General features: G+C 44.0%; 1 protein-coding gene across 1 annotated transcript in view; it reads right to left on the bottom strand.

Moving 5' to 3' along the window:
* Positions 1-14,111, bottom strand: part of LOC132471834 (CUB and sushi domain-containing protein 1-like) — a 210,665-nt gene that overhangs the window by 85,410 nt on the left and 111,144 nt on the right. The window contains 9 exon segments of the mRNA XM_060071151.1: positions 206-421; positions 904-1,020; positions 3,441-3,629; positions 3,922-4,109; positions 4,950-5,088; positions 6,434-6,506; positions 7,353-7,474; positions 12,730-12,870; positions 13,601-13,786. Coding sequence (XP_059927134.1) covers positions 206-421; positions 904-1,020; positions 3,441-3,629; positions 3,922-4,109; positions 4,950-5,088; positions 6,434-6,506; positions 7,353-7,474; positions 12,730-12,870; positions 13,601-13,786 — 1,371 coding nt within the window.

Raw genomic sequence — 14,111 nt, 5'->3', positions numbered from 1 at the left:
GAAAATACTTGTCATTATGTGGTGACCATATTGTTTATGAAACTGCCACAGTGTTTCTCATGCTGGACGTTGCAAAAAAAAGTGGGTTACGGTATATTCCGATTTATTTATGATTTTACAATGCTACAACTCAAGTCATAACAAAATGGCTATAAATACTATTATGCATTCAGATGTCGAAACATTATAATCCAAATTCCCCTACCTGAGAAAGTTATGTTGAATCCCTCGTAACTCATTGAAAAATCCGATATGAATCGTAGTTGAGCGCTGAAGTTCCCGTAAAGACCCGCTTTGACACTAGGAGGCAGCACTGAGCCCGTGAGTCTCGCAACGGGGACAAGAAAGTTTCCATCCTCGGTGATTGACAGGTAGTCATGGTTCTCTTCCAAATGGAAAGTGTGGAACACGAGGTGTACTCCTGCCAAAAAGAGTTCAAGATAGGGGTTCACGACAGTCATACAAAGCATACAGAGTGAGGTGGGCTCACAGTATTTGTTAAAGAGTATTTTATTTCCTGACTGGAAATTAAAAACTTCTACCAAAGCAATTTTTTTGCTACTCTTGACTTCTCCTCACCTCTTCTTTGTCACCAAGGCTCATTGTGGGATACAGCAAATCACTCCACACTAAACGTGTTTGTGTGTGTGCGTGTTTGTGCATGTGCGAATGTGTGCTTGAGTGAGTAAGTGTGTGTGTTTGTGTGTGTGTTAGTGAGTTCGTGAGTGAGTGAGTTTGTGAGTGAGTGAGTGAGTGCATGTATGTATGTTTACCTTAATGCATGTGTGCATGCTAACAAACTTTCCCTCAAGCGCGTGTGTGTGTGTGTGTGTGTGTGTGTGTGTGTGTGTGTGTGTGTGTGTGTGTGTGTGTGTGTGTGTGTGTGTGCCCGTCATTTCTTACCTTTTCCATGTGAAACCTCAATGGTCCAGGTGCAGTTAAGAGAGTTGGGGTAGAAGTCAGGGAAGCCGGGAGAGAGAATGGTTCCCGTTTTACCATAGAAGTAGCCGCCACAAAGAGCTGCAGAAGAATAGGGGGGGGGGGGGGGGGGGAGGGGGGAGAGAGAGCGTGAAAGAGAGAGAGAGCGAGAGAGAGAGAGATGGAAAAAGCGAGAACGTGAGAGAGTTAGGAGAGAGAGATTGAGATAATGGCTGCCACAGACATAATTGTTTGGTGGATGACTGAGTGCTGTCCGCCAATCACGGCTAAAGAGAGAGGTAAAGAGACACAAAGGAAGGGAGCGAGACGGTGGACAGAGCACAGACACTGGGACAAAAGCGCAACCAAAGAAAGGTAGAGAAGGAGATAAAGAGCACAGTGCTATTGTATACGGCCGATATCAAATGCAATAAGTAGAAAATAAAATGGGACACAAGTAAGTAACGTACTGAGAGTCTGTGCAATACTGGATCACATAAAAGCTACGAGGAAGTTTGGCCACCCTTTGTTACCCTTCTTTATGATTTTGTTTTGCTGTATTTATCCCTCTCTCCAATTCTCTCTCTTCATCTTCGCCCGCCCCCCTCCAACCCACATTTGCAGAGTGGGATTTTGCACTGCAGTGGAAGAGTTTAGGCTGAGATGATTCAGTCTCTCTTTATCTCTATATCCTCCTCTCTGTTTCTCCTACTTAAACAGGACACTGTCTGACCCTTAATGAGGAGAGAGTTTAGTATGTATCTATAAATGTGTGTGTATGTGTGTGTCTGTGTGTGTGTACCCGTATGTGTGTGTGTGTGTGTGTGTGTGTGTGTGTGTGTGTGTGTGTGTGTGTGTGTGTGTGTGTGCACGCGTATGTGTGCGTGTGTAAGCATGTGTGTGCGTGTGTATGTCGAATTTTGTTCTGCTGCAAATGTGTGTGAGCTGCAAGTGAAAAGCCGTAATCCATGTACTGAAAAGCTGAATAAAGGGCCTGCGCCGACTTTCTATGTGACACCTTTCTCTCTGGATCCTGTGACAGTTTTTATTACAAGGCACAACGACAGAAGTGGTTTGTCTCTGGCGTGCCGACTAGTGCACTGTGACGATGGCAGAGAACACAACACCATGTTCAACATGTGGCCACGTCCTTTGAGCAAGGTCTTTGAAAGACGGTTAACCGTTAATACTCGATGGCCTGGATGGCGAGCCCTTAGGGACCGCTTTGACTTAAGTCTTTGCGACGCACGCTTTTATGTTGAAAAGTGAATCTCTCTATAGCCATCCATCCACAGCTCTTAAGGGAGCGGGACTTAATTAAAACAGAAATACACACACACACACACACACACACACACACGCACACATATATATACATATAAAATGGGGTCTCGTGACAATCTGTTCCCATCATGTGTTTTAATGCCTTTGCAAATGCATTCCACGGGCTAATGTTGACTGTACGGCCACAGTGCCACTCAACAATTACAGCTAGCATAACAGGACTCCCCGTTGACCTGATTTCTATAGCTATAAGCTAACGCCGCCTCCACTGGAGTCGCTGCGGTCTGTATTGAACTAAACGCAACCAAAAAAGCCAACCACCGCGACTACCGCTGGGGCTGAACGAGAGCGTAATTCCTCTGAAGCCGGCAGAGACACAGGAGCGTTTCTTCTTTATGCTGATGCGACTAAAAGAGGTTATTGACCTCAGAGCACCGAGTGGTGGCCATCCGTCATTATAATCCTCTCGGTTCCCTCCGATAACTCGCTTCAAGTAGAAATGTGCTTTGAACCCAATACCGCGGTTTACAAAAAAAAGTAACCAAATAATGTGAGCAGCGCTTGCTGTGGCATTAATGATTGACTCATTTGAGATAGTTTCTCCAAACTGTACGCTCAAATATAAATGTCCTCGGTGACGGGGGCCTCGGGCCATTTGAGGGTTTTAAACTCCACTTGCTTCCGAGGGTGTTTAGGGGGCTGGAGATAGTGAACGGTCGGAGCCAGCAGCACATCGGTCTGGCCGCTCTCCTCTCCCTCTGGAGGTCTGCTCTTGGAGACATGCTCCGATGCTTTTTTCAATTTCCAACCTATCTGTGTGACGCCATACAGATTCGGCACTGGGTATCAGTGCATTCCTAATGTTGACGTCACCCATCTAAATATGAGGCATAGCTCTGGAAATGTTTCGAGCCAAATTCTGAACTTTTTTAGCTGTGCGTTACTGTGTGTGTGTGTGTGTGTGTGTGTGTGTGTGTGTGTGTGTGTGTGTGTGTGTGTGTGTGTGTGTGTGTGTGTGTGTGTGTGTGTGTATGTACATGTGTGTGTGTGTGTGAGTGTGTGTGGATCCTGTGTTTGCAATCCTAGAGCTGGAATCAGAGAGAGAGAGAAAGGGAGAGAGAGAGAGAGCGAGAGCGAGAGCGAGAGAGAGAGAGAGAGAGAGAGCGAGAGCGAGAGCGAGAGCGAGAGCGAGAGCGAGGGAGAGAGAGAGAGAGAGAGAGAGCGAGAACATTTGTTACCATCACAACTAGGAAGAGCATGACTCCACTGATGGATTTTCTCGCAGATGATTGGCTCCTGGTCGCTGAGCGTGTAGCCGAGGTCACAGGTGAACGACACTTGAGACCCGATAGCGAAGCTGTTGCCCCGCCGACGACCGTTTACAGGGATGCCAGGGTCGAGGCACGAGTCCGACTCCATCATCACACCTGAGACACGGAAACAACCCCAATCGTCGATGGTCTAGGAGTCACCGGGCACTGTGCAATGTTGCTCTCTCTAAATCGATCAATGTATGTGGCCTATGGGTCACAGACACACATCTTATCTCGCCATCTTATCTTGTTTTATACGTTATCCTGTCTCATATAATCCATTCAGTTCATCTGAAATTAAACCTAAATCGTATAACATCTGATCTTCATCTTCTATCTCCTCTCGCATCTTATTTTCCTTTCTTCCAACAGTCGATCCCACATCTCCGGCCTAAGTGTGCCGTACTCTCGTATCTGATGCTGAAGCCGGCGGCCGAGCGGCTGTTGTCGGTGGTGAACAACAGGAAGAGGAAGTTGGAGGTGGAGATGAGGAAGTGAGGCGCTTGGGAGCCGTGGTACTCTCCGATCACCGGGGAGGACGTTGAGGGTCCGTCTCGGATCTCCAGCGTGTCGTAGTTGACCTCCGTCTGGAACCTTGGTGGGCGAAACGAAACCGAAAGAGTTAGACGGGGCTAACGTCTGGGAGCCAGCTCGGATGCTGGCTGAAGGAATGACCTAAGAATGACGATGAACTTAGAGCCTTGGAATTAAAGTTTTTGCATGAACCAGTGCTAAGCAGTGCGTGCGTTAGCATTCAACATTTTCACCAGTTGGATGACCCTGTCGTCATTTTGGAGTTAGGGTCATGTCCCATCTGTGCTCTTCTCAAAATAATATTTTATTGGCTTGGTTTTGTTTAATTCGACTAGACACTATGCTGCAGTTAAGCCTTACTTTACTTATAATTCTGCCGTTAGTGGCCACAATTTGAATGGTGATTTGATGATATCGGGTCTACATTGAGACAATTAAACAGGCCAAAGAGCGACCATGGAAAGAACCAAACCTGCTGCATTGTCTGAACTCCCCAGCCATCGTCAATCAATAAACTTATTTAAAAAGGTATGGCTAACATGTAATCTTTCTTTAGGCTCCAGGAGAGCTTTACCCCACTTTTGTCACCAGAAGTCACAGTGAAGGAAGCTTCACAATGTTGGGTGAAAGCGACTTCAACCATACACCATCGGCATATGCCTCAAAGCACACAGCTTCGTTTTGGAACGATGAGTGAATTTACAATAACGGTGATAAGCCAAATTCACCTGGGTTTCCCTCCATTTTCCACCGTATGCTCTACAGTGCTCTGCCGTCTCGGTGAGCGGGGAGAAAGCTCCGCTCACCGGCAGACGCTCCACCTGGCAGGCAGACTAAGTGACTTAGCGAATAAGTATTTATCCCAGACTCCACCGGCTCCCAAGCAAAGAACTCACTTACCTGTCGAAGTGTATCTTCACCGCGTGATCTGGTTGGGCCTCGATCACCCACTGGCAGTTCAGAGAATCTCTGTAGAAGGACGGCCAGCCCGGAGACAGGAGCATGCCGTTGGGAGCGGTGAGGTGCCCTCCGCACGGAGCTAGGTCGAAAACATAAGATATTCATGTTATTCATGTTATTCAAATGAAGGTTTATAAGATATTCAAAATATTAGATTGGTATTTTCTTTAAGTAATCTGTGATTTGGAATAAAGCAGTCTCTCAAAGCAGAGGAGTGGCTCGCGTGATCACTTTACGTGCTCCACCCAACATGTATGTACTTTACAAATTCCAACCCCATTCTGAGTAACCGGATCCAGTAATCCAGAACCCCTGACCCAAGGTACGTCTGCCAATCACGACACGTCGTTATGCTATGCTTTACAATAATCGGCTGGCAGCCTTAGCTATGACACGCCGACAAAGGACTTTCATGAATACAGTGTGGTGATTGGTCAAATTACCTTCGATCCGGTTCTGGATTTCTTTTGTTGTTTGTTGCTTTTACATTTAGGGCATTTAGCAGACGCTTTTATCCAAAGCAACTTACAATAAGTACATTGGTCAAGATGTTGCTACTTAAATTACCGATGTGTAGGACGGAGCATTCAACACAAATCAAGAAATACCAAGTGGGGTCAGACATGATTAGTATATTTTATTATTTTACCATCTAAAACTATAATTCAACATTTCTCTTTTAATGATAGTCCTCGAAACAGTTTTTAAAACATGATTCCTGCTTATGTAAAGCATTATTGAGTGCACTGAGCCTCAAGGGTGCTAAATAAATAAGCCTTGCTTAGATAGTTAACTTTGCTTGCTACAAATAACATACCGGTACTGCATCTAAACAATGGATTATTGTCTGCATACCAGTCGGCAACCCATCCCATCCACAGCTCCCAAAGCACTTCAGTGTGTTTTTGTATCCCAGCTGCCCGTGGCTGTCTGATTGGTTTTAAAAACTCGGTTGCTGGAGTGTAAGACTCTACAGTATTCACACCTGCATGGCTAAGGGCTGTTGTCTAGCATAAGGCCTACACACCGTGTAAGCCGTTTGGAGGTAAAGCACATATTTTGAATGCTTGGTTCCATCATGTCACGCACTTGTGCTGAGGATCCCTAGTTTTGTTAAGTTAGTTGTATTTATTCATGTTTGAGTTATGTGATGCGGGCATAAATGTGTTGACTTTAACATTGCACTGCCATGAGGTAGGACCTTGGATAATAATTTGAATCTAAATATGAAATATGACTATTTTGACTGAATCAACTGCAAACCAACGTGAACCAAATTTAAATATAAATATATATGTGTTTATGAATGTGTATGCATAGGAATGTGTGTGTGTGTGTGTGTGTGTGTGTGTGTGTGTGTGTGTGTGTGTGTGTGTGTGTGTGTGTGTGTGTGTGTGTGTGTGTGTCCGTGTGTGCATGAGTACCTTCACATCGTGGTACCGCCGCAGACCACACAACATTTCCTTCCTGAACGATGCAGGTGACCTGGTCCGACCCCTGTGAGAAGCCCTTTCAGTTCATTAATCTGTTGTTGTTGTTTTAACTGCATTCAGCATAGAGCAGCGTCCGTCACACATAATCAATTAACCAATCAATACATGAATAGAAGCATCTTGTGCAAACAACCGAGAATTTAATTCTTATTTGTTCCCATGCTGTTATCATAGCTTGTCAAATCCCGCGGCTGAACTTTAAAAGCATTCTCACGCAGATTTGATCCGTCGATGAGTGTGGCATTAGCAAAAGGTGAGTGGGTTTGAAGAGGTTATTTAACAATCGATCAGCAGAGGCCGTCAAAGGAACGAACAACAAAGATCGGTTTAGAAGGATTGATTTACCGGTCAAGTTCGGACGTCATCAAAGTTTGACAGCAGACATTTTATTGTATGACAGTCCTGCACTTGTGTGTGTGTGTGTGTGTGTGTGTGTGTGTGTGTGTGTGTGTGTGTGTGTGTGTGTGTGTGTGTGTGTGTGTGTGTGTGTCTGAGTTCGTGTGCCAGTGTGTATGCGTGTGCACGCCCATGGGCATTAGTGGGAAGTCGTTTTGTGTGTGTGTGTGTGTGTGTGTGTGTGTGTGTGTGTGTGTGTGTGTGTGTGTGTGTGTGTGTGTGTGTGTGTGTGTGTGTGTGTGTGTGTGTGTGCCAAGCATGCAGAATGAATCCAAACATGTGAATATCGATGAGAGAGAACCAACTACGGTGGCTTCTGCCGTGAGTCTCGAATGTAGTGAGGAATGATAATCTTGAGCCGAGGGAATTTTGGGCCCAAGCATGCGTAAACACAGGCACAAAAAGGAATCAGTGTGCACGCCATGCTGTGTGGGTTCAGCAGTCCGCCATTCACCTGGGTCCTGATGAAGCCCTGATCGCAGTGGAAGGCCACGGAGCTGCCAAGCAGGAACTGGTCCCCGAACCGCTGGCCGTTCACAGGCACCCCTGGGTCGTGGCACTCATTCTGGCCGAAGGCTGGGGAGAGAGACACAGGTATCAACTTGGGGATGCGTGTCCACAGTACATGGAGAGTCATATGTCTAGATGTTTGGGTTTATACATGAAGATGTGTATCCATACATGGAGAGTCATATGTCAAGATGGTTACACATAGACCTGTATTGTATTATATATGTATATAAACATGGCCAATTCATGATGTAAAGATGTATGGCTGTACTTGCACGTAGACATACATTCTGGATAACGTATGTACATACACATTGACGTTTATTATGTCAAGACGTATGCATATATGTATTCAAACAGACATACTGTACATTATGTAGAGCCATAGACACATACTTTATGCATAGACATATTCAGAGATGTATGTACACATAAACATACATTATGTATGTATTATGTATGTAGATGTATTTACAAATAGACAATATACATATATAATGCTTAAATATGTGTTTATGTGTGTATATAAGTAGCACAGATAAAAGGGGAGATATTTGGTAAAAAGGTAGTACTTTAAGTACCATCGATCTTAATGTATTGTTAGTTTGAACAAAAGCATATTCTTGGAAGAAAAAGTCATCTAGAAGGGTGCAGCAAAATTGTGAGTGCTTATGTCAATGCATTGTTCTGGAATAGGGATCACACGATTGAAAAACAACAAAAGAGACGGACACAAAACAAATGAGAAGGCGATTGAAAATAAAACAACGTAATTGCAGTGTTGTCCCCGTGCGCATGACTTCCTCCCTGATTCAGAGCTGGGAGACTGCCGTGATGTCAGTGTGGAATCAGCCCCGTCATGTTTGTCTTATATCATCTCCCTTGCAGAGATTAACCTGATCCCGCTGGATCACACACCCGGCAATTGGACACCTCTCAGGTTGATTAGCTACTGATGCGGAGGCAAGGGGAGCACCAGCCAATCAGTGGAAGACGGAGAGCGAGAGAGAGAGCGAAAGACAGTGCAACATAACTTGTTTCATAAACCCACGCCCACACACACACCCCCACACGCACATACACACACACACACACACACACGCACACACATACATTCACACACAAAATAGCACAATGATGTATGTAGGTAGGCAGGCAGGCAAGCACACACCACACACACACAAACACACAGACTTATGTACGATATGGTCACATACTTGCATACACACAATCATGCACATTGCAAACACACGCACACAACCACACACACACACACACCACTCTCTCAAACACCAAGGCAGATGCTGTGTCAGAAGCCTTGCTGCTACAATCTTTTCTCATTTCAAAATGAATAAGGACAACATTGTTCTCCTGCTTTTGTTCCGTGAATGGATGCGTGGCAGTGTTGATGGCTCCGGCGTTGACTTCACTAACCTATAACCCCAATTAGACCCGTATTGGTTAGACTCATACGCGTGCTGCTCCGAGATATATACGCAGAGTTCTCAGCGAGGATCAAGTTGCTTAATCACTGTGAGATGAGAAAGATTAGATGAGCTCCCTGGTTCTGATATGGCTACATACATTTTCATCAAGATGATTCAGTGCGCAAAATGGCTCTGATTACACTTCAAGGAGCGGAAGAAAATCACGGCCAAACAACATCAATTCACAGAATAAGGCCCATGACAGAAATATCAAAGCAGTGGGGGGGGGGGGGGGGGGGGGGGATGCGTATGTGTGTGTGTGTGTATGTGTGTCAGAAGGGAGGCGGGGGGGGGGGGGGGGGGTAGTGGTTAGGGAATGCCTTAATAACTGAAGCTCTCTGCTGTAGTAATGGATAAAAACAGCACAGGGATTGTAGCTGCACAAGGTGTGCGCGGGTCTTCAGAGACAGCTCCGGTTGGAAAACAGAGCAGTGGAAGAGAGTCTCGTGGAGGAGAGCCAACAGAGAGAGGTCAGACAAAGGGACAGTGATTGGGGGGAGGGGGGGGATTGGGTTAATAAATGGCTACATGTGCGATGGAGGAAAATAGAAGAAGAAGAAGCGAACAAGAAAACACAAGATGAATAGAAGAGGACGGGGAACATCAGAGAGAGAGAGAGAGAGAGAGAGAGAGAGAGAGAGAGAGAGAGAGAGAGAGAGAGAGAGAGAGAGAGAGAGAGAGAGAGAGAGAGAGAGAGAGAGAGAGAGAGAGAGAGAGAGAGAGGGGTGGTGGTGGGGGGGGGGGGGGGGGTGGTGGGGGGGGAGGTGACTGCAAAAGCCAAGAGAAAGCAACAATCCTCAAAACTCATTTCAGCTTTACACACACACACTGTAATTTCCATTATGGTATCAAAGGTGCGTGCGCGTGTGTCTATGTGGGTGAGTATGTGACTGTGTGTGTGTGTCTATGTGCGTGTGTATTTGACTGTGTGAGCCTGTGTACGTATGTGTGTCTATGTGACTGTGTATGTGACTGTGTGTACCTGTGTACGTGTGTGTGTGTGTGTGTGTGTGTGTGCGTGTGTATGTGTGCAAAGGTTTTGTGTGTAGTGAGCATCTTTGGCAGAGAGAGATGTGGCAATAATGTGTTTTTTTGCGAGAATAAAGATGGAAAGGTGGGACAGAGGGAAGAAGAAAAGGGCAAATCAGATTAGAAAGTAAGAGCGAAAAGAATGAACGAACGAGAGAGAGAAAGAAAGAAAGACAGAACAAAATAAAAAGGAGAGACGGAAAGGGTGAAAGAAAAACAAGTAAAAAGAAAGAAAGGAAACCTCACCCAGAAGTGAATAGAAGCTCAGAGCTAAGCGTGTTTCATCCTACAAGTAGTATCATCTGTTTGAAATAATCAGAAAAGATATGCTGACCTTTTGCCGTAGACATTCACGGTTGTCCAGATACACATTATAGCAAGTCACAGAGCCTCCCTGTGGCTTTCATCAGCAGGAGCCTTTCTTGTGATTCATTAGAATTGCATGGAAACACTGTCTACTATTGGTCTTTTAGGGCGCAGGTTGTACATATCTGTGTTCTGCGGCCGTTTTCCAAGAAGCAATAAGGACGTACCTATATTTAAAAAGCAGCAGAAGTCATATTGTTCACATTTATCATCAAGATCTGGAGCAATCTCAACACTAATGCCTATTGGGCAACCTGCCTGACCAAGTCCACTAGAATATACTGCTGCTACTATATTTATATAGAACAGATATAGTGTGCATCTAGTGAATGCATTTAATTAACATTGCAACCAACATCGCATTAACTGTTGCTCGTCAATTAGAGTCAATTAACCTTCATTTGAATACATACATTAACAAGTTTCAGCAGTTAATTAACTTGCTCCGGTCTTAACATTTAAACTCACCACGGAGCAGGGTCGAGTAAATTACACATTTATCCAGACCTCAAGCCTTCAAACTCCTACATATCCTCGTCTCTGATTGGACAGCCGATGCTATACTAAGCCCAGACTGTGATTTACCTCACATGACTCTTCTGAGCACGACAACACGTGTCATCTATGCAAATCCTTACCACGGAGCCTGCAGCCTCGTACGCCAACAACGCCCCCCCCCCCCCCCCCCCCCCCCCCCCCCCCCCCTGAAAACAAACCGCCGCCCGTTCTGATAAAACCATTTTTAGCGATTGAGACCGTATGTTTTTGAGTCCCAATTTCTCTTTCAACACAGCGCTATAGTTGCTGCTCTGCTCATCCCTACCTCCTGTTTACAGATTTGCAGCGCTGTATGAAGCAAAGAGTGTGCCTGCAGCAACGCAACATCTAAATTCATTTATGCATTAAATGTTAATAGGCCAAATTAAAGAACGTGGATGTCTGGGTGCCAGGGTCCCAATGCAGACTAGAGTCTCACCAGATAAACGATGTTTACCCTTTTGAAGGAAAACCAAACCTTAAAACAACTTACTTTAGATGCAAATACGATGATTTAGAAGGGGTAGTTAGCAGTGATACGGATTGATACTGTTCCAGTTTGAAAAACATAAGAAACAAAGTAAATATGGACACAAATTGCCCTATATAGGTTAAACGCACGTTCCATGGTACAGCTCCCGGGTAATGTCAATCTAACATTCTGCCTACACATTCTGCTTTAAATCAAATTATGGTAAGTGCCTTGGGCAAGAGAGCGAAAGCCTGAACAGCAATTGAGCTCGGCCCCTCAATAAAAAATGGTGTCTACCTGAAGTTGTCAAGAAGGCTTTTTAAAAATGTTGATAGTGGGATCAAAAAAGGGTGATTACATTATGATAGGCCAATTATCTGCAGACACATGCAACAAATGGTTAATATGGAATCAATGTGTTGGGTCATTGAAAAGTGTAATCAAGTTAAACAAATAATGTCCACAGGAAATAATATGTTTGTAAATATATATTGTTTAAGAGCCAAAAGAGTTCTGGGTTTGAACCCCAATGTACACTGTCTTCCTGTGTGTATTCTAGTTATAAAACAGTATACGAATACATAGAAGATAATAATTTTATTGAAGATTCTGTGGAAGTAAACAGTTCAACAAGTTCACTGCGGTGCGGTATTCATTAAATGCCAACAAATCTCGGTTGAATTAACATGAGACTTTCACTAAATATGTGATTCCTCCAGAGATGAGGAGCTTCATCTGGCATGTTCGCTTGAAAAATGTCGACTTGCAGAGGAGAACAAGAGACTGATTCTTGTGGGAATAAAGGGTGCAAAGAACATGGCTGCATGGAAGAGAGACTCAAATGAAAGAGTATCACGGCTCAGGTGGAACCATTTAAACAGCTCTCTGGGTTAATCCCTGCGTTGGGAGAAGCTAGACGAGAATGAGAGACACAACCACAGCAGCGCCTGGACAGGCATAGCCAAGACCGAATAAGCAGTCAAGCGGGGACACATGCAAACAAAGCTTGATTGTTATGCTAGCATGCTACATGTCTACATGCCACAATGGGAATGGGAATTAAACCTCTCTGTTTTTCCTTGGCCACATGGCCATTTGCACACTGCCATTTTGTAATTATTGTCAGGCTTGAATCATTAAGATGGGGAAAATATGCAAATTGTGTGCGTTTACACAATGATAAAGGGAACATGTTTTGGAAATGATGTACTATAATCCCAAGAATAATGGTATTACGGAGGAAAAGAAATGTGAGTGTGGAATTTCTTAAGTAAAAAAGGAATTATTAGAATCCCTACAATGAGTATATCTGTCAAATGAATGTACTGCATCAACATGACATAAATGAATGAGACTGTCAGCAATTTAATAAGTTCCAATCAGTTTCTCACACACACACGCACACACAAAACACACAAAATGATACATACTGGTGTAGCTGATGTTGAAGCCTTTCCCAGTATTAGAGTGGTCGGACTGGAACTCCAACCTCATGATGTGTCCATTAGAGGCGATCTGGGACGGAACATCTTTGCCAGAGAATGTTCCAAATGTGGTTGGCTCTGAAAGACCTGACACAGAAGAGGGGAGGGCGACATGAGAGGCCTCTCTCTCTCTCTCTCTCTCTCTCTCTCTCTCTCTCTCTCGTAAGGGAGAAGTGATGTATATACTGTATATCTATATGTGTGCATCGCTTTGATGAATAGATTCAAGTCATCAACATGTCTGGACAAACGAGATCAACAGAATCCAAGACATTGTAAAGCAGTATATTCAATGACAGCAACCCCATTAATTGATTTGCAATTTTCGAAAGTCATTTGGAATGGGCCTTGACTTGAAAAAATGTTTGCACTCTCAGCCAATCAACCCACACATTTATCTTGGATAGCAAGTCAAAAGATGACTTTGTCAAGCCAGCTGGAATCAATAGCGTTTATTGCACACAGCAGGCATATTTGTCTGTGCTAGAGTCAAGTGAAAAAGGTGCTTCACGATATAAAGAAAAAAACTATGAGGCACAATCAAATGATTACCAGACTCTCTATTCTGCAAAAATCCATTAAATACCTATTTTTGAACACTTAAAATGTGTCACTAAAAACACAAAACAAATAAAAACAAAATCACTTGTTTTGCCAAAACATCACTGTTGGGTTATTGCCATCAATGTCTTGAATCAATTGCACTTAAAGACAAACAATAACAAGAACAAGAATCTTTTTTTCTATTTTTACACTCCAAATAGTTTGTACGATCAAGCTGTCCCTTACAATGAGAGATGAGACAAACAAAGCTTACCTTCGTCCTTCACCACCAGCCAGTCAAACTGAGGCTCCAGCTCAAAGTCGGAGAACAGGAGGTGGATGCGGCTGCCCGGCTCAGAGATGATGAGCCACACGCAGTTGAGGTTATTGCCGTACTCCTCGGGGTAGTTGGGGGACAGGATGGTACCTGACGCAGAGGTGAAGTTGAAGAAGCACGAAACTACAAAAGGAAAAAAGAACAACATTATTTACGAGTTAGCAATGTATAGGTGTGCTGAATATATTTAAGGAACAGTGACTGGAAGGTGAATGAAAGGATGAAAGAAAGAAAGAAAGAAAGAAAGAAAGAAAGAAAGAAAGAAAGAAAGAAAGAAAGAAAGAAAGAAAGAAAATAAAGAAAGAAAGAAAGAGAAGAAAGAGAAGAAAGAAAACAAACAAAGACTACAGAAACGAGGGCTAAAGAAACAAAGGAAAAGAGTCGAAGAAACAAAGAAAGAAGGCAATAAAAAAGTGCAGAAACAAAGAAGGACGGCAATAAAAAGGTC

Source organism: Gadus macrocephalus, chromosome 14, assembly GCF_031168955.1.
Source record: "Gadus macrocephalus chromosome 14, ASM3116895v1".
Classification (NCBI taxonomy): Eukaryota; Metazoa; Chordata; class Actinopteri; order Gadiformes; family Gadidae; genus Gadus; species Gadus macrocephalus.
The sequence above is the reverse complement of the archived record's forward strand: the minus strand, read 5'-3'. Positions and strand labels throughout refer to the sequence as shown.